General features: G+C 42.6%; 1 protein-coding gene across 3 annotated transcripts; it reads right to left on the bottom strand.

Moving 5' to 3' along the window:
- Positions 1–941: 941 nt before the first annotated feature.
- Positions 942–20,944, bottom strand: trmt1 (tRNA methyltransferase 1). Of its 3 annotated transcripts, XM_037765326.1 has the most exons (17): positions 20,741–20,944; positions 20,552–20,608; positions 19,216–19,596; positions 16,309–16,498; positions 14,417–14,604; positions 13,815–13,930; positions 10,726–10,838; positions 9,087–9,235; positions 8,710–8,793; positions 7,581–7,650; positions 7,259–7,393; positions 6,984–7,069; positions 6,609–6,717; positions 6,385–6,461; positions 5,905–6,024; positions 3,565–3,682; positions 942–1,263 (listed from the first exon to the last, which is right to left on the bottom strand). In XM_037765326.1, exons 3-17 carry the CDS (start codon positions 19,581–19,583, stop codon positions 1,189–1,191), a joined length of 1,998 nt encoding a protein of 665 aa, XP_037621254.1. In that variant the 5' UTR covers positions 19,584–19,596; positions 20,552–20,608; positions 20,741–20,944; the 3' UTR covers positions 942–1,188. The 3 variants fall into 3 exon arrangements, with proteins under 3 accessions (XP_037621254.1, XP_037621253.1, XP_037621255.1); XM_037765325.1 differs by lacking the exon at positions 20,552–20,608; XM_037765327.1 differs by lacking the exon at positions 20,552–20,608 and having other exon boundaries at positions 3,565–3,679.
- Positions 20,945–21,719: the final 775 nt, after the last annotated feature.

Below are 21,719 nucleotides of genomic sequence, written 5' to 3'. Positions count from 1 at the left end.
TAGTATTTTAGCACTTCCTGTTCCCTCAACTGGAAGTCAACGGGTTTTTAGTTAGATGTCTGAAATAAGGTCTGTGGTTAACACAAGCTGAGGACGCTTTCACGTTTTCTACGACATAAAATACATCAGTAAATACCCCACTGGTGAATTTAGAAGCTTTTACGTGTCTCAAAAAAGGTGGTTGCCAACAAGTGGCTAAATGAGACGACTAAACGTCATCACGCCGACTCGTCCTCCTTTACAGCCTCCTGTGACCGTAGTGTAGTTTGTTTATAGCCCAACGTTAGCTTCTTACTTCTGGTGATTGCATTCACACTTCAAAAATCATAAAGTGACGTTCATTTGTGGAGATTTTCTTGCTGAACAAAACGTGTAAGAATCATAAACGTGTCTTTGCCACAGAGCTGATTTTCTGCAATAATCCAAAACCCGATGGAACGATCTCGTTGGCTGTTAGCGGAGGGAACCAGGGCGACGCTAACTTCCTGGTCGACCTACAAAAATACATCATCCCTGGAGCGCTCTATTGTTTGTTAGTTATCAAATCACCGCGACAGCACTGCTGTAAATGCTAAACCGTAAACAAGTCACGGATTCAAATACATCATCAGCGGAGTCTTGTGATTGGTTCAGTCACTCGCTCCACGTGAAAGCGTCTTCCGTCAGACGGACGTAACCCTTTACGTGCTGCTGGTCCCTGCAATGTTACTGCTTTCATTCACAACACAGCCGTACCGACATTCTCCCTGAAATGTTAACGAGGTCTTGAGGTGGCGGTTCAGAGTTCCCTGAATATCGATCCTCCTGCTCCCGTTCACACATGAGCCCATGTAGGATATATTCCTGAACTGCATGTGTGAAAGGGACGACTGTCACACTAACATCATGGTGATTAAGACTAACACTCACCACCTGTTGAACGTCTACCAAAAGAACACATGTAAAGTCAGCGTGAGACTTTATTGGACCGAAATAACAAAGGAAGCTAAAACAAAAAAAAAGCTCTGGTGTAAAACTAGTTCTGCTGCGTATTAACAGTTTCTAGGTTTTAGTCCCTAAACTATCCAAATAGTCTCTGATTGCAGGTCATCATACTCACTTCATCCAGGCTGCTCTAACACATTCAAACTCCAGAAATAAAATTAATTAAAAAAACAAAACAACGACTAAGTTAAGAGACAGAATCTGTCACTCCATCTTCTCTTCGTCCGTCTGCACCGGGTCGTGGGCGTAGCAGCATTTCTCTCCATGTGTACATACTCCCTTTAAAAAGAAAAGACAATAATAACATAAATAACAATCCTCCAAGAGGCTGATGTTATATTACCGACTCTAAAATAGCTAAAAGGGACGTTTTGGCTGCGGCGGGTGAAAGCACTCAGCTTCTCTGGCAGAACACCAACCGGTGAGTCGTGGCGTTCTGCCAGAGCAGCTGATGGAGACGACTAATTCACCAGCAGGTGTCCACCGTCTCCTTCCACCCAGGACACGAAGACTTCATCTGTGTGATTAGTATTTAAGTAACTTTAATTCCGTGAGACTTCTGTTGCCAACATTATATATATTTGATTTAATTAATTTATCATTTATTTTTGCAGCTAGAAGCTAATTTGCATCTGTTGTCCCGGGGCAGGGAGACAAAAAACAACCACATGACAATAAATACACGACATAAGACATAAAACATAATACGTAAAAGTCCATCACTGTGAGATAATAGATATAATCAGTATGAATATGATCATAAAGATCATGATGTGCTGAAACTCAGCTGTAATAAACTGCTGGATAGAAACCAGGTTATTAATCATCTTTTATTTTGTTGTGCTTTTAATATAAAAACATTAAAAATGCTAAAAAAGCAGCAAATTAATTATTTTTACAGAATCCTAAAGAACAAGAGGTCACTTTTATGTGTGTCGTTACCATAGCGACCGGTGTAGCGGGATAATTTCCGCATAAACTAAACTAAACTGTGGCGACGCGGACCCACTGAGGAGAGGTTTAGCAGTAACTAACGTTCTGAAGGGGGGTTGTATGTCAGTTTATTATCTACCGCAAGCAAAAACGTATTTTAGCCACCTAAAAACATAAATATCGGTTTAAGTGTACGCAGTATTTAGAATATTTTCACCGCTTTACTTCGCCGTCAGACAGCCCTTTCTGACGGGGAACTGAAGCCGTTATCTATGGCTCTCTCCAACGCCACCAGACTCCATTCACAAAAACAGTCATTTTACCTCTCAGAGTGGGGATTGCTGGTCTACCACTGCATCAATCGGTTAATTAGTTTCTGTTATTGTGTGACTTTGATGATGTGAAGTGATTAGATGTATATATAATTGGTTATAATCAGGGCTGCAACCTCGATCAGTCGACTAATCAGTCGTTTTGGTCTAAGTTGACTAAGATTTCTTTAGTCGATTAGTCAGTTTTTTATGCTTTTTTTCATGCTGAATGACTGATTCTAAGAAACTTCTAAGCACATCTCTGGTAAACAGATTTAAAGTGGTGCTTTTGTGAGATTCTTTGTGGAGAAACTCCGTTTTACAGATCTGTTGATTAAATCATCTAATCGATTAATTGACAATGTTTGTTGAATAAGGATTTCTTTGGTTGAGGACCGTCCGACTGGATTTCCTGCAAACTTTGATGCATATGTAGGTGGCGCTACGACATCGTGATGAGTGTGACTCACTTTAAATCATTCACAATTGATCCTTGTACAAAGACAGAACAGGATTCAGGATATTCTCCGTTAGTCGTTGTTTTTTTTCAAGCTGTTAACTTATTTCTAAGAAACTTCTCTGGTAAACACCAGATTTAAACTAATCCATTAGTTGATTAAATTAACTATTTAGTCGACTAAGAATTTCTTTGGTTGAGGACAGCCCTCGTTATAATAGGCTACAGCTGTTCATCTCAAGTTTCTACCGGTGTCCGTTGGACACTTAATGAGCCTTTAACTAGTAAAACTTTACGGCCCGACAGACGACCATAACAACAATCAACATTTTCTTTTGATCGAGTCAAATAACCACGACAAACCGTTCCAATGTCCGTTCTACTCCTGTTCTATTTCTATGCTCAGATGGGTTTATTTCCTTTATAGAATGGAAGTGAGGACTTCTGAATAATTCATAATAAATCATTAATGAACGTTGGTGTTATTAGACAGTTTTATCTTCCAGCACTAAAGTGACTGGATCATATCGTTTACTTCCACTGCTGTTCTAGGAAAAGAACAGAGTCAGGTTGGACTTTTCCAGAAGAAAATGTCTTTTCTACAAAGAAAAAAAACAACATTAGGTTGTTATTTCCAAGAAAATAACCTTCGTTACACAGGAAGAAATGTGTCTTAACAAAGAGTTCCACCTACAGGAAACCATCAGAGAGCCGTCCTCTGTCTGATCAATGTTTAGGAGCAGTAAATAGACAGAAACATGTTCGGATCCCAGCTGTCCTACGGTATATTTCAGAGGCTGAAAATTCAGTATGTTCTTGTCTAAAGTAAATGTGATGTGATGATGCGATGGCAGCGCGGCCGCCTGCAGGTGAACTGACCTGTCTGAACTTTTTGCAGTGAAAGTTTTTCAGCTCAGAAGAGTCTGTGATCTGGTTCTTCCTCTTGTTCTGGCACTTCTTCCTCTTGTCCTGCAGGGAAGTAACAATGCCGCCGCTGGAGGAGAGAACGAAAGGTTAGAGGTGGAGGAGGAGGAGGAGGAGGAGGAAGAAGAGGAGGAGGGAGATTGAAAGGGGAAGGAGATGGAGAAGCAACATGTACAAGAAGCAAAGCAAAACGGAAGGAGAGTTTATTATGAAGGGTTTTATTCTCTAAAATAACTCTCACCAGTATACGTGACTAGTTCAGGGTGTTTACAGGACACATAAAAAAGCCGTATATTATATCTTTAAATTTCATTTTAGTCAGGTTAATAAAATATTTGAAAATTATGGAAAAATGTTCTCTCTAAATTCAGCTTGACATTTAAATTTGATGATTTGGTGCATCATTTTAATGAGAAATCAGCTCTTTCATGCAATAATTGAACTTGTTATTATTCATATTCAAACTCATTGTGTTTATGAATTGGGGTTTGTAATTAGGAGACACATTTCCAGGATAACAGCTGATGGCAGCCGGTGTAAATTTTGGCGGCTATTTTAGATTTAGTGTTAGTCTTAAAATGAAAATGCTGATTAGTTTTAGTCACGTTTTAGTCATTTTTATCCTTCATAGTTTTAGTCAACAACAACTCAAAACCTTTCAGTCCAGTTTTAATCGCCGAAAAGTCATTTGATTTTAGTCAAAATGTTTTCTCTCTTAATTTTGTCAGCTATTTTTTTATTTAATCTTAGTCCTGTGTCAAATGTTCTTTTTTAGTCATCAGATTATATTGAACATTTCAGTCAATCCAGTCTTGTCTCGTCATTATCTGATGAATAACACAGGATGAATGATGAAGAATGCAGCTTTGCAGACAGTTACTCCGAGTCCTCCTGAGTCCTACTGCTCATTAATGATGCGTCGCATAATGATGAGTCTTCAGACGAAAATGCTGATCAGTTTTAAACCCATTTTAGTCGTTTTTAGTCATAGTTTTGGTCCAGTTTTATTTGATGACAACTCGAAACGTTGTAGTTTTAGTCGCCGAAAAGTCATCTGATTTTAGTCAAAATGTTTTCTCTCTTAATTTTGTCAGCTCTATATTTTATTTCGTCGTAGTCCTGCTTAAACATCAGGATATATCAAACATTTCTGTCATTTTAGTCTGACTTATTTCACATAACATTGTATCGTATCTCTTATCTGATGAATAACAAGAGGTTGAATGATGAAGAATGTAGTTTTTGCAGACAGTTACTCAGAGTCCTCCTGACTGAGCTCATTAATGACGCGCGGTTCAGTTGCAGCTCGTTATGAGAACCGATCCGCCCACCCGACATCCAAAAATATGCATTAATCAATAACCAGAACCCGGCCGGCAAACCGCCAACTTTATGCATTATAGTAGCATAACTGTCGTTGTCGTGTGTTTGAGATAGAGAGAGAGGAACAGAAGGAGGGAGGTGACGAAAATAAAGACATTTTGGTAAAATTAAAACATTTGAAAACTACATTTTGTTCTCGTCTTTGTTCGTCATCGTTAGTGTTTTATGACGTCGGTGCCGGCGTCCCGTCATCGTCTCGTCTTAGTCATGGAAATAAAATAGTTGTTGACAAACATGTTTCATTATAGTTATTAAATAACGATACGAAATAAACACTGAAGTCCCGTTTTTAACGCATTAAGAAATGGCGTCTTATCTTTGACCATCCTCAGAACTACGGCTGCTAGAGCTGAGACGATTCACCTACAGTATGTCACGATTCAATACAATCAAGATTCTTGGGTGACGATTCGATGTTACGATTTAATGTGATTACAGAGTCAGCATGCAGCTTTAGCTCTGCTCTGTCTAGCTCTGCTTTTCCTGTCAATGTGTGAAACCCAAAGTGTTTCCATCCTTTACTGGATGTGTAGTGTTTACCACGCTGGGTTTAACATGTGAGGGTGCAGGTCGTATCCACGACGACCCTCCAACGTTTCATACTTTCTAGTTTCGGCTCGCTGAGGTTTGTTTTGGTTGACGGATATGGAACGGATATGACGTCACGTTACTCAGACTACCACAATAAAAGTGGTAACTTCCTTCTACCTCCACATAGACTTAAATTAAGCAAATATATCTATAGATTCTTTTGTTAAAAATATATATTTCAAAATCATAAAAAAATACAAATCGCAATATGTAAGTGAATCAATTTTTTTGCCCGCCCCAACGACCGCTTGTTGTGTGTTAGTCAGTCAGTGTGTATGAGTTGTGTGTGTGTCCTGGGAGCATAGAGGGCGTGTTAGTTACCCAGATCTGGCGCGAGCTTTGGGTCCCCAGAAGGCCTGCGGATTCTCCTGGAACCGGGTCAGGTGGCGTTTACGGGACTGAGGGTTGGCGTCCTCCCTCACAGTGAAACACGCCTCTGAGCTGCACACACACACACACACACACACACACACACACACACACACACACACACACACACACACACACACACACACACACACACACACACACACACACACACACACACACACACACACACACACACACACACACACACACACACACACACACACACACACACACACACACACACACAAACACACAAACACACAAACGTTGGGTAAGAACACTTCAAGGTTACACAAAATGTGTTTGTGTGAGAATGTTAAATGTAAATAAACTATATTAATATTACAGGTTTGCAGATTAAGTCTCTGCATTGTACTTCTTTAACACAATAGTATAAACTATCTAACTGTGGAGTCGAGGACGGGGTCTCACCTGGGCTCAGTGGACAGGATCTTGAAGGCGGGGCTCGTCTCTGACAGCTTCTCTCTCTTCACAGGATTGGCCTTCTCCTGTGACGGACGACCAATCAAACAGACACGTGTGTAAGTGAAAATGATGCATTGTGTGATTCAGGAGAGCAGTTTCATACCTTCAGCTTCTGACTTGGGGGTTCAGGCTTATTAAAAATAGCTTTAGTAGTAGTATTAGTTGTTTACCCAGCATCGCATGATGTCCCAGATGGCTGCAGGAGGAGCGTCCGTCTTGAGGGCGTTCTTACAGGCGTGAGAGAGGGAAACCCGGTGACCGGCGTGAAGGAGAGCCGACCTGCAGAGAGAGAGAGAGAGAGAGAGAGAGAGACAGAGAGAGAGAGAGAGAGAGAGAGAGAGAGAAAGAGAGAGAGAGAGACGTAGAAGCAGCTGATTCAAGGAGGAACATCTGACAGCACACGCTGAAATGTTCAGATTCATTTACATATATGTGTCTCAGACAAGACATGAAATGTTGAGAGAAAGACTGAAGCCTGGAAATGTGTGTGTGTGTGTGTGTGCGTGTGCGTGTGCGTGTGCGTGTGTGTGTGTGTGTGTGTTTACCTTAACTGCAGCAGGGGGGGGGTGTTGCAGTGTATCGTGCTGCTCAGACTGTCCACGCTGTAATAAAGAGGCACATCTTCCAACTCCTGAAACAAAACAGCACATCAGAGGTGATCATGTGTTCGTCCAGCAGGAAGACAAATCACACATCTTTAAAAAACACAATATATGTTTCACACAATGTGAAGTTACCCGATGCAGCGAACCACACCCACCAGACAAAAGATGGAAACATAGAATGACAGCGTACTGTATATAGAAGGGAAATGAAATACCTCGGTCACCATGCTGAGCATGCCCTCGATGCGTTTGGACGTCCCAAATCGAGACGGGTTCCCCGACACCGCAGACAAAACCTTCTGGACAAATGCCGTGTCGTGGATTGGCTCTGCCCACATCGGACCGGCCATCTACAGAGAGGACAGACGGGCTTCAGCTGGACTGTTTATAAAGTGATAATAACTACAAACAAGCAGAGAGGTTTTCACACAGTTGACACCTGCTAATAAACGGCATCCTGGGTATAACTATAAACACAGAACACACCAGGAGGTTTACATTATGTGTTACTACTGTATGTGTGTATATGTGTCTCACCTGATGTCTCTGTCCACAGTGTTCACACTCTGGTCCAACTGGAGGTCCGGTGGCAGCAGAATACTTCATACTGAAATCACAGAAGATTCATCTTCACTACACACACGCTGTCGACCGGAGACAGATACAACCAAGAGACGCTACTCAGCTGTCACAACTCTATTACCTCCGCCAAGGCCCATGGCCTAGGAAGGAGGTTCTGTTTTCACCGGCGTTAGTTAGTTAGTGTGTTTGTTTGTCTGCTAGCAGGATTACTCCAAAAGTCCGCGATGGATTTGACTTAAATCTTTTGGAGGGGTGCTGTGCGGCACAATGAACAATCCATTAGATTTTGGTGGCGATCCGGATCATGATCCGTCTTCGGGAATTTTTTTTAATAACTCCACTCAGCCTGTGCATTAACACCACAGGCTTTAGGACATGCGCAGTGTAACTGATGACGCTTTCACCCTGCCTCTTTCCTTCTGCCTGCAGAGAGAGGGACAGAGAGAGAGCGGGGGGTGGAGGGACGGGGTGGAGACACCTGTAGATTCTGCGTTTTTTCACATTAAACTCTGTGAAATTAGAGTTGAGTTTGACCAAAGCACACTTGGTGATTGTTGGAAAGAGTAACGACGAAAGTTTAGGTGAGTTTTATTTTGTTTCTGTCCAGTTTGAATGAAGTGTTTTATGATGCGCCGCTACGTACAGCTGATCTCAACATAAACACAAATACACGTGGATGAAGCAAGCTGAACGGAGAGGGGGGGGAGGGCAATCGTACTCGAGCAGCTTGGTGGAGGTCCGCGCTCTTCGAGTGCCATTCTAGTTAACAACTCTAATCTACCTCGTTTGGTTCGGACGTTTCAGTTTGATCTGAACCAAAATTACAGCTGTGAAACTGTGAAACTAAACCGCCGAACCTCGGTCCGACAAAGAAGACGGGGTCAACGATTCAGATCAAACTGACTCATGGTTCGGTTCTTTTTCTAGTGTGAAAACATTTTGGGGGGATGGTTCAGACTTTTGGACCAATTACAGGAAGTTCTGGCAGGCTGTCAGAATCATTTCCCAACAGGACGGGAGAGCAACGCCACCTGAAGACATGAACAACAACAGAAGAAGAAGAAGTTGTACTGCACCGTCTTACTGTTTTCCGTTGCTTGTTCTCCGGCCCATCCTCTGTAAGTGAAAAGACCCGCAGCCGACACAGTTGTAGACCAGAGCCTGTTTACTGCAACACAAGACGGGGAGAGCATTCCTGTTAGAACTATTTCTCTGTGAGCATGTCAATGCATGTATGTATATATGTATGTGCACAGCTGTTTATATAGACACAGGCACGTTAATCCTGTCTGTAAACTGTAATTACACTATTCACTATTCTTAATAATCTCATCTTTATCTCACCAGGTTCTGCTGCTGCAGTGACCCAGTTTCAGCATCATTCAACCTTCATCATATATCCTCAGAAGACAGTACAGTATATGTGTGTGTGTGTGTGTGTGTGTGTGTGTGTGTGAGCACCTGGCTGAGTTTTTGACAGTGGCCTGTCCCGTGAAGACACGAACAAAGACTCTGATGTAGAAGTCGACACTGACGGACAGCAGAGGCTGGATGTATCGCTGGTACACCCCCGCCCTCTGGTCCAGACTGTGGAGGATGATACGAAGAGCCTGCAGGGGGGGGGGGGAGTAAGAGAAGCACACACAGTCAGTTTCTATTCTTCTTGGTGTGAAATCTTCTTCTTGCGCCATTTACAGCTAAATGAAGATTATAAACTAAAATATATAACCTTCATTTAACCAGGAAGTCACACCGAGACTAAAACAAGTGAGACGTAGCCAAGACGGGGTCAAATAGCAGCATCAACATATAACAAGACAACATTGAATCACAGCAGCAACAGCAGGTACGACAAAACACATGACATCATCATACAGAGCATTAACAGGGCAGCATGTTGCTCATGTGTTTGCTCTTTAATTGAAGCAACTGCAGCTGGCAGTACCCACTTCCTTTATTCTGGAATAAAGGTCTGGAGGATTATAGAGAGGAGACGATGGTGGAATCAATGATCAATGATGAACAGATGGAACCGGCGACAGATGGATCTTTTTGCGGGTTTATTTGGAAAAATAAAAAAGTTAAAAAAGGTGACGTTACAAATAGAAAATGTGCACACACGCTTTAAAAAGAGCTGGCGGTAACGCGAGGTGGTCGGCTTACACGGTGTGTTTCTGTGTAACGTAACTGTGGATGCCTCTCTCATTCAGCAGCCTTGTTATGTTCGTTTAACGTTACACTACGTTGTCTCTCATCCCGTCATCTACCGCTTTTTTCTTCCTCACCGCGGACGGCCAGCAGCTCCCCAGCCTCAAAGTCTCGCCACATATCGGCGTTGTTCTCGTCCGTTGTTCACCTCCAATGTATCTGAAAACCTTCCTGCCGTCGCTCCGTCTGTTTGAGCCACGGCGAAGGCGACCTGTGACAGTTGCATTACGACTTTGCGCCCTCATTTTACAACCAAATAGATTTGTTCCGGCCCGGTTGTTAGCAACCCTGGTCCGTGCCATTCACATCGAAATCGACCATGGTCTGACTCACCTCTCGACCTGGGTTGAGTCCTCGGTGTTAAAGGAGTAAAAGTGAACTGCACTCTGAATCTGTAGGAGGGCGCCAAATCGCAAAAATACCAATTCTTGCATATTGTTGCTTTAAATATTGCAGGGAGTAAAGAAAGCAGAAGGAACAGCCGCGGTGAGCTGCAGGCTTCACACCTCCATCTCCTCAGTGAGCTGAATAACTTAACGGAGCCGGGATCAGAACTTTAATGATGCCAGGAGCTGCAAAATGTCATCAGTATGGAGCATTATTTTCTCATCTTTCTATCCTTGTGAAAGAAAAAAGTCCCCTGGTGAGTACAAGAAATACGAGCGCACACACACACACACACACACACACGCACACACTCTCAGTTCACTAACTTGTAGCCTCAGGCCAGAATCCATGGCAGCGTTTACTGTGACAGAGCCACACACATACTGTACACACTGCTTCACTAAAAGGATCAACACATTATGAATGCAAACACGGAGACATGTCTGTGCATGTACTCCACGTGCATGTTGTGTGTGTGTGTGTGTGTGTGTGTGTGTGTACTCACCATCTCATGGCAGTATCTGGTTTTGATGGAGATTGAACCGTATTTGCTGTAGCAGGTCTCTCCACTGTTTCCTGCCATCACCGCCATGTCTGTACATGTTATACACAACAGACCTGAGAGACAGAGGAACAAAGAGGCAGTGAGTCAGTAAAGAGAGAAGAGCAGTGAATATTAAAGACCACCGTTAAAACATGGGTCACACTTAGGGCTGTATTGAATAGTTCGAAGCTTCGTTCATAACGTTGATTTTCAAATTCTAAATCAACATTCGAATGCGACGCAGTGGAATTAGACTCCAGCGGTGTCTGCGTAGGATTGTTTCTGACTCCTGTGATCCAAACATTCCCAATAACTCCAGAGCGTTGTAAAGTCCAAAAGCCAACATTTATATAACATGTCTTTATCTAACGAAATATTCAACTTCAATCCATATTTGTTGGCGTTTAGCCTTTCAAAAACAACATTTTCACTGAGGTCAAAAAACTTTTTGCTTTCCCGCTTGTCGATCTGGCAGCAATCTAACACCATAAATTACATTTATATTAGGGCTGTCAAAGTTAACACGATAATAACGCAATTTCTTTAACTCATTAACGCAACTTGCGATTTTTAAGTTGTAGCGGCTCATTTTTAAAGCTAGAGTGAACATACATATTTCATATGAAACTACAAAGCCTGATGAATCCATCGGTACCAACCATGTCACACTAGCTTATCGCGAAGGAGGCTAAATAACATTCCACACTTTCGCTAAATTTTGGCGAGGAAAAAACCGTCATGGCCATTTTCAAAGGGGTCCCTTGACCTCTGACCTCCAGATATGTGAATGTAAATGGGTTCTATGGGTACCCACGAGTCTCCCCTCTACAGACATACCCACTTTATGATAATCACATGCAGTTTGGGCCAAGTTTTGGGCATATTGTTTTATGCTAAATGCAGTACCTGTGAGGGTTTATGCACAATATCTGTCATTGTTTTGTGTTGTTAATTGATTTACAATAATAAAATATATACATACATTTGCAAAAAGCAGCATATTTGTCCACTCCCATGTTGATAAGAGGATTAAATACTTGATAAATCTGTCTTTAAGGTACATTTTGAACAGATAAAAATGTGTGATTAATTTGCGATTAACTATGGACAATCATGCGATTAAATAATTTAAATCGATTGACAGCCCTAGTTTTTATCTAACGAAATATTCTGCTTCAGTCCATATCTGTTGGCGTTTAGCCTTTCAAAAACAACATTTTCGCTGAGGTCAAAAAACGTTTTGCTTTCCCGCTTGTCGGTCTGGCAGCAATCTAACACCATAAATTACATTTATACAACCACAATTTTTTTTCATCTTTGTTTGTAAACACCGTTCATTGTACGGTCCTTTAAAGAAAACTCATCTTTAGACTCAAATGGGATAAAAGCAAACAATAAAAAACGATTTCACAAACAATATCTGACCTACTTCTGATCCAACCATCGACTTGACGTTATGTGATTTGAGTGCATGTCTTTCACATGAATGTCAACCAAATCCATAAGAAGAATGGTGAGTAGAAAAAAAAAACAGTCTTTCAGGGATGATTGGTTTTAAGCAAAGTTATGTTGTTTGAGAATGACACATATTCGTGGCTATGTGTCACGCTTTCATCTGAAAAAGAAGAGCAACGCAACTGTTTCTTTTTTTTAATCCATTAACTTCACCAAGAAGAGACCGCAGGTACAACTGTTGTAGAGGCCACAGGGGTCAGATCTTATAGATGACGAGTGATGAAGTTACACGACTGGTCGGCCGAGTGTTGGAGTTTCCTTTATTGGCCGTTGCTCTTTCAAAATGAAAAGGTGGAGAACAGCGGGACGCGTCCGGCTCACGAAACTTGGACCAAGCTGTGAAACTAGGCGATCTAGTTCTAAAATGAAACCAGATTCAGCCGTTGCATCATTGCCTATTTCTCGCTTAAAATGCTTTCAGAAGTAGATTTTGGTGGATTGTTAAAACGGAATAACAGGACCAATCAGGTGCATTCAACGATAGGGTACGTCACCGCTTCAACGGCCAGTTGAGTGGACCAGCACGTCCCCTGGTGTCCTCGCCGGACCTGGTGGACATGTACCACTGGATTTAACATTATAGACATGATCTCTGACTATTAGTGGAACAGTTTAGCCACAAATTAACACACTGACCGTACACGGTCCAGACATATACTCGCTTTGGACCAAGTCTTGTTTTTTAAAGCGACTACGAGGAACTATTATTCTGTGTTGCTTTTGGCGGTCCCTGTGGACAAAGCGGTAGTGTTTCCAAGCACCAGAGTCCCTTTAGAAAACCTCTCATTTAAGTGCAGCAGGGTCCACGCTGAAGTTATGATATTCAGGATAAAAGTAAATATTGTAGTCGAAAATGTAGTCATTTTCTTTGAACATCTTCATGAGACTTGCATCTCTGCTTTTGGTTGTCATATTCAGGGCAAGGTCCGCATAGTCCTGGTTCTCCCGTGCCTCCCTTCCCTCCAGCGGGCCCAGCAATACGGCCTGGGCCTCCAGCAGCGTGGCGCTGGCTCCCAGCGAGGCGAAGCTCTGCTCCTGGCCGGAAGAGAAGCCGCTAGCTCTCCACCTCCCACCGGAGCTCCGACTGCAGGTCGCAGGCGGCAGCGAAGCCGGATCTGGGTCTGTCTGTCAACGGCGGGCTGGTTGCTCCGCTGGAGTCCGAGGTGAAGGAGTTTCTGGTGAAACTGCGTGCCGTAGGTCTGATTTTGTGGGGTTGTTTACTTATGTAGGTCACATAGAGGCGTCAGTATTAAATTGAGACGGTTTCATAACCAGTTAAAAGTTCTTTGTAGTAACTTTAAAGACCGTTTTATTCCCCATATCTATCAACCCGGCTGCTCAGAGATCATTTTTTTCCAAAAGCTCTTTATGTCGCATCTAACATCAGACTCTCCCAGACGACAGTCGCAGACAGTCATGCTGTTATTTGGAGCAAGGGCACTAAACCACACATTTACTCAAGTAGACCCAGAAGAGACAGAAGAATGAAAAGCTGATTTGAGTTGATTGAATTATTGACCGAGCGGAGTACCCACCTCCCTCGCTGACGGCCTGCACAGCGGCGTCCAAGAAAGAAGCAGGACTCCCGTAGGGATCCAGATCGATTACATCATAACGCTCCTTCTTCCCTCGCATCTCATACATCAGCATACTGGAGGAAAACACAAAGGGAGAGGAGTGAAAAGAAATATTAGACAAATCCATTGACCACTGAAAGACATGTTGGAGGCAGAAGGTAATTTAAAAAACGGAGCAGAGAGGGATGGAGAGAAGAGAGGAGCAGAAACAAGATGAGTCAAGGCCACTTCAAAAAGGGGAGCAGATTAGTTGAGAGAAGGAGAGAGAAGAAGAGAGGCATGAAGACGAGCAGGCAAAAGAGAAAAGAGGAGAGCGGCACGAATGACAGAGAAGGGACAAAAGAGTTCATGACAGAAGAAAAGCAAAGAGACATGAACGGAGGAGATGAGAGCAGGAGGAGAGGGGTGAATAGAACAAGAGGACAAAGGTGAAGACTGGAGAGGAATGAAGATGAGAGAAGATAAATAGAAAAGGAGGATGAGGAGGAACAAACAGACAGTGAGGCAGATAAATAACCGGGGCAGAGGCAGACCGGCAGCAATGTGTTGAGTCATGGTACCTGGCGTCCCTGCAGCTGGGCCGGACTAGGTGGCTGACTTTGTTGTACTGGGCGTTCCTGGCGATCAGCGCCGCGGCCTTGGTGGAGAAGTCGTTGGCGGTGACGCTCTGCAGGCCCGGGACTTCCAGAGCGAAACGCACCGAGCGCAGACCGGACGCCGCCAGACCCTCCAGCACGTGAAGGCCGCGCTGAAACGAAGGAGTCGAGGGAACAATCTTAAAGCTGCGTGAACTGATTTATTTTTTTGGCCACTTGGTGGCAGCAGAAACAAGCTGTGAACACAACATGACACATTCCCACCTTATAAAGTTACTGACATGCATAGGCGTTGGAATTTGAGCTGAGGGTGCTGCCACCGAATGTGCATTATAAATGTCACTTTATTCAATGTTAATTTAGCTCGATGGCACTCTCTCGCCGCTTACAACTTCATAACCTACAAATTAACAACTAACTAACCACTAAACTGTGATTTTGACATACAACAACTTCCTCTCTTGTAGGAGAATGAATTGTGCAGGCATCTTTCTCTTTGGATTTCAGAGCGCCCGGTTACACACACACTAATATTCCGCTATTATTTCCGAATATGACAATATTCTGAATTTGATACGGGTCATGTAAACAGTTTGGATATTTTGAATTAGGCCTTAGGCTGCATTCACACAAGTTTTTCAATTCATTTTGAATGGTGATAGTGCGTTTGGTCTGCAGCCACGGCTGCTGCAGGGGTTGCCGAAAAAAAAATGCAGTGGCGGAAAAGTAAAGACACAATCAGCTTTTGGAGAAACGCAACCCAACGTCACACTGCAGTGGCCAGTCACGTAACTGCTGTACAACCCAGCCGTGAGGGAACAAGCAACGTTAGTCGTCGCCGTTAATGGGCCATTAAAGTGACTCGCCCAGAGCTCCACGTAACCCTGTATCGCCGCAACGCCTCAATGTTGTGAATGTAGTCTTATTCCAAAAAGAGTATTTTCCGATTAAGACATGTGGTATACGCTGATATCATTCAGGTTTTAGGAGCATTCTTTGGACATGTATACAGCGCATTCACAATATGAGTCTCAGTTGGGGTTTGCGACACACGACCTCTTGCAGAGACAGTTTACAGATTTGCAGTTTGCACAGAGATGCACGCCCAAAAGAAAAGCCCACATTTCTGGTCGGAGGGAGAAACACGTCTAACTTTTAAACATTTTGAAAGACTTGGATATCAACAGGTTTCTGGATGTGCACAAATATCACAACGACCTTTTCAAGACGGTGGCTGAAGGAATGAAAGAGGGAGGCTGCGTTCGCCACTGGTTACGTTAATCAGAGTATGCACGGCTGCAGGTAAACGGGAATATTAGTGGAATATATATTTTCATCAGCCATGTAAACAACTTAGTAGGAATATTGTCTTTTTCAGAATAAGGGCAAAAAACGGAATATTTTGTGCATGTAAACGTCGTCACTGTTGCGATCGAACACTGCAAGCTGACGACGGGTAATCTCCATCAGTGGCTGAACATCTTTTGCAGCTCAGTCCGTAAACAAGAGGATGAAACTCAGGTCTTTACTGAAACCCAATGACTTGATTTCAACATGATGAAATCCTTTGAAGTTTTTAAAAACGGATCTAATGACCTCTCTCTGTCACTTGGGGCCACCAGAGTGTGAAATTACCTGGTGCAACATTAACATAAGTCATTTGATGGAAGCCCTTAGCCAAACCTCTTCAGGCCGGCATCAGTGTGTATATTTTTAGCACGGGGGAAACCCCAGCGGGACTCAAACCACTAACCCTGACAGTGTTGGTACCGTGCTCCGTGCTACAGAACCACCGGCCTGGCTTTATCTTCAGATATGGTTAGTAATAAAACTGGCCACTTCACAACCGTTCGTACCTCGCATTTCTCCCCCACTACTGCAGTTACAGCCGGAGACTCGGCTCCATTTTTCTCCTCCGTCTGAACGTCGGCCTCATTCGTGTCCTCCGACAGAGAGACCACCACCCTCTCTTTCTCTCCCGGCACCACCACCTTCACGCCGCGCTGAGCCATCACTTCTCTGGCATACTCTGTGATCACCGCACATCTGGGGAGGGAAAAGGATTTCTTATATATACACACACACACAAGTACTGTATATATCATAAAAATAACAGAGCTTATTACTTGATTCTGATTGGTCAGTTATGGCATTCTGCGGCCTGTTGTTTCTTTATAGCACACTGTTGCTACGAATAACAGACCGTTGCTATGGACGCAGGTCTGATCTCCGTACACGCGAGGAGACGATTTTTTTTTTTAGCGGAAGCATTAAAATCCTTTTTAAATTAATTAAATATTTTTTAAATCTGATCTTTTTAGTAAGTAGTAGGACTGAAATTCTTAGTCAATAAAAAATTTTAAATTAAATAAAATTTAATTTTAATAAATTTAAGCTTTTTAAGTTTCTTGGAAATAAGTCATTCAGCTTGAAAAAAAAAAGCATTTAAAAAAAAAACGACTAATCGACTAAAGAAATCTTAGACTCAGACCAAAACGACCGATTAATCAATCAACTAATCAACAAAGAGGATGCAGCCTTAGTGAGGAGCTGTGTAATAAGCGGGATAATGTACAGTGAACCGGTCATTACTGCGAAATTAACCCCCGAAAGGATGACTAATCGACTAAAGAAATCTTAGTCTAAGACCAAAACAACCGATTAGTCGACTAATCGGTTGTTTTGGTCGTACTTGACAAAGATTTCTTTAGTCGATTAGTCGTTTTTTACTGAAAAAAACTTATGAACACATCTCTGCTAAACTCCAGATTTAAAGTGGTGCTTTTGTGTGATTCTCTGTGGAGAAACTCAGCTTTACAGATCTGTTGATTAAATCAACTAATCGATTAGTCGATAGTGTTAGTCGACTAAGAATTTCATTGGTCGAGGTCCGCCCTACTGGATTTCCTGCACATTTTGATGCATATGAAGGTGGCGCTACGATATCGTGAATTAAACTGGCGCCAACTGGTCGTGATGAGTGTGACTCCCTTCAAATTATTCAGAATTCATCCTTGTACAGACGCAGAACAGGATTCAGGATATTCTCCAACAATCAGCATGATCGTCTTCCACCATATCTGTTTAGCTATTTAGTCTATTTCTTTATTTTCTATTATTTAATGATACTGTGATGTACGATCAGTAGCTCATGGTGGCTAATGTTAGCACTCTTTGGATCTACAGGATATCGCTGTGCAACTGGCATCTCTACTTCTGCTGTTGTTACACTACATTTAACATTTAGCATTTACTATTATCCCTGTTATATAGTTATACTTCCATACAATAAATCTGAAGCATTGTACATCCTTGGCAGAGGTGTGCACTCTCTAGTTTAACAACCTAGCATGTTCTCAGAAAGCATAACCTCACTTCCCTGTGATTATTTTATTGCCTCTGCAGTGAAAAGACAGCGTGACGACCTCGAGACCGATCAGCTGATGTGGGGAGAGATGGCTGACACCTGAGATGCTGTTACTGTTCATCAATGTATATACAGTATGGGTGTCTGAGCAGTCTCTCTCCTCTCTGGGTTACTTGGTTTGGTTGGTTTATGGTTGTTTTCTTACACCTCTACATGTTCACACATCCACACACTTCATTTAGCTTCTTTAAATAAATCAGTTTTACTTTAAAGAGCTCATCCGGGATGCCAACCTGTTTGGTGAGTTTAGATCTAGCCTTAGTGTGATGAAGGAGGCTTGACTATTAAGTTATGTTTGACCAATCTGGTTTGTGACCCTTGTGGTTTGATAAAGCTAAACTGAGTTTACTCTTCAGGAGTACAGACCTTCAGTATTTAGCATCGTGACTTTGAGTTTGTTGTTCTGTTCTGACTGGTTTCTGTTGTGGAGTTTGTTTTGGTGGATGTTGGAAGGGAGCAGCATTTGTCCCCCAATTCTTTTAGTCTGCAAATGTGTTTAGTGTTCTGGGTGAGTATAGCTGCATTAGCTTGTAGGAGCCTTGCATCCCTTTGTAGGCTGAAGTGGTTTATCTCAACAGTTTGTTGTTTTCACTTAGTGTGACGGAGAACGTGGGTGAAGACTGTTTCTGGAGGGTCGCCAGCTTCGGGCTGCCTCCTCAGTGGACCCGGGTCGAGACTAGTTACTGTAACTTTTAACAAGTTGGATAGGGCTCGGGGAATGTGGTGGCCATCTTTGATTTCAACATGTTCCAGTATGTTCTTGTTTTTGTGGGTTTCTAACCCAGCACAGTGACTCATATTGTAAAATAAATCAGTGCCCTTTGTCTGGTCTTATGTGTTAACTTGTTTTGAGCTTTGCACGCCTCAAGATGCTTACAGTAGGTTCACGGTAGTTTGGTTTGGAAGGTGAGGAACTAGATAAGAAGACTAGAAGACTGGTAAGATTTTGGCAAAGATGCATGTGGAAGTAGTGAGCATACAATACGGATAAATGAGACTTGAATTATTCTACACGAGTTGTGTGAGTTTGTAAATGTATGATTTGATATAGTTTTGCTGTTGTTAAACGCGACCATCATTTACTCTGTTTTTGGATTCTCTGTTCCCCGTAGAGGCATGAGAGAAAAACAATGTTTTCTTCAGGAATTCAGTATAACACGGGGTGAGTGATTGATATACAGAGGGTCATTTTGGGGGTGAAGTATTCATTTAAGAGGCGAGGTGTGACGCTCCTCTCACTGTCTCAGCTGGCAGTTGGCTGACATGGAAGGGTCATTAGTTTGAGGACACTTGTGTCTGTAGTGTTATGTTTCTTCAGCGTAAAGTTTATGCTTACGTCAAATCTCTGTTAAACTCCTGGACTGGGTTGTAAAACACCTCATTAGCATTGGGAAACAAGATGGCCGCCTTGCCCTCCTTGACCACCGTCTCCCCCGGTAACAGTCCAACAGCAGGCATCTGCTCTTTGTTGTCAGCTGCCGTGTCCGTGGCCGTCACGCTCAGATCTTCTGCTGGAGGTTCAGCAGGTTTGCTGGTGGGAACATCGGCAGCAGGTTTTAGGGGCTCCATGGATCTCAGTCCCCGGCTGGCAGCGGCAGTACCGCCGAAGCTCCAACCAAACGTCTGTGTGGCAGAATGAATGCAGGAAGGATGCAGATGATGGGAGACGATGAGGGGGAACAGCCGAGCTGTCCTCACCAGCATCAAGGTACAACACCTGGAGAAAACACAAAGGACACGTCTGAATGTTTTGAGTTAAACTAAAACGCCTCCAGCTGTGTGCAGATAAATATAAAGCCTGTCGACACTGGATTCCTGAAACTAATGTCAATATTTGTCACTTTGTTTTTTTACATACACATAAACAAACATTTTTGATTATAGAATTGTGACCAAGATATGGTACTATCAAAAATACCTTGGTACTTGTGCCATGGTATTCGTAACATACCTACTACTCTAGAATGTACAATGGTATATCAAATAAAATAATGGACTGAGGCAAATAAAAAATACAGTATCTCACAATGTCTGTGTAGATCTACATGAGTCAGCAAAAACAAAACGGAGCATCTGTCGCTCAGCAATGTAAATTTAGAATCCCTTAACTTCCCCCTTAAAGTACCAAATCGGAAGCTAATTTCAGCGACTAATCGATCAATAACAACAGTCGTTTCAGCAGTAGAGTCAACCCAGGGATTAAATGAGACTGATCTGACCTGAACCTTTAGGTAGATTAGTTAACATGTCAATACAGTGGAGTATAAATAAAATAAATATATACATACATTTGCATAAAGCAGCATATTAGTCCATGGGAGTGGACATAAGAGTATTAAACACTTGACAAATCTCCCTTTAAGGTACATTTAGAACAGATAAATGTTAGATTAATTTGAGATTAATCATGATTAACTGGATAATCATGCACTCACAGACAGCCCTAGGGGGGAAAAACAGTGAAATCTCCCTTTTTGTATTTTCCCAAATAAAATAAATGTGAAAGTGGGGTTCAGACAGCCAACTTCAGCAACTAATCGATCAATAACAACAGTCGTTTCAGCAGTAGAGTCAAATCAGGGATTACATGAGACTGGTCTGACCTGTAGTTTTAGGTAGATTAGTTAACATGTCAATACAGTGGAGTTAAAACATTTACTACTACTACTAACCCTAACTATGAGGACACCAGGGAGAACAGCTGCTGCTATGCAAAAGCTAATGGGGATCTAAATAAACAAACAAATACTGTGAGTAAAGCTGCTGAAAGAAAAACAAACCTTCAGCTACAGAACAGAACAGAACTGATGCTAAAGCATTAGCTTGTTTACCAGCTATGACAACCCTTTAAACACGTTTACCTGTGAGGTCTCTCTGCAGGCGGACACCGGGTTCCTAGTGTGTGTCAGAGGTGTTACTGTGAAGGTGATGGAGCAGGTAAATGTCAGGTAAATGTCAGGTAAGAGTCTCCTCGCTGCTCCAGAGTCTCTGCAGGATAATCTCACGTTAGCACATGGAGGCAGCCATGTCTACGGAAGCCCGCACGGCTCAGTGAGGAAACGCGAAGCGGAAATGTCAGTGTAATGTAAGGACAACAGAGAGAGAGAGAGAGAGAGAGAGAGAGAGAGAGGGTCGATCAGTCAGCCTGCTGCTCACACACTCTGACTGGCCTACTTTCTCCTGCAGTGCACATGTGAGCAGACTGGAAAACACACATCAGGCCTCTTGCTTTCATGAATAATCTAATTTAATCTCACCGTGCCCTGAAGTTTGGTGATGTATTGTGATGAAAAAGGCTAAACATAGCCTATGGATTAACCAAAATATCCCAGAGGCATGATGGGGATGGGAGGATAAAAACTGCCTCAGAGAGAAAATAAGGTCAGTGCAGGTCAGTGTCAGTGCTGAGCAGCTCAGGCTTTAGAATAATATGTGGGAATAAATCAAGTGAATTCAGCTGACATGAGAGTGATGCACTTTAATAATAAGGACTATAAATAAACTGCATTATGTTGCTTAGGCCTGCAGTTTGCATAGAAAAATGGCAAGCTTGATGAATTCTTTAATGTGCAAAATGAGCATTTATATTTTGTTTCTTGTCATTCTGTTGTTGTTTTTTGCTTTAGGTTAATCATCAAACAGGAGATATGTTTTATTATCACTGCAGTAAACAAGGCTGGATAAGAATAGGAAGCTGCATGTGACCTCAGAACTGCAGGGCTCTGAAAGGTGCAGGTTTACTGTGTGTGTTTACTAGTTGGTCAAATGAAAATGTGTTAGGGAATATTTACCATATGCACAATATCAGCATTCAGAAACTGTGCCTTTGAAACAAGCTGT

Source organism: Sebastes umbrosus, chromosome 3, assembly GCF_015220745.1.
Source record: "Sebastes umbrosus isolate fSebUmb1 chromosome 3, fSebUmb1.pri, whole genome shotgun sequence".
Lineage (NCBI taxonomy): Eukaryota > Metazoa > Chordata > Actinopteri > Perciformes > Sebastidae > Sebastes > Sebastes umbrosus.
Note: the sequence above shows the minus strand (reverse complement) of the source record. Positions and strands in the feature narration are given on the sequence as shown.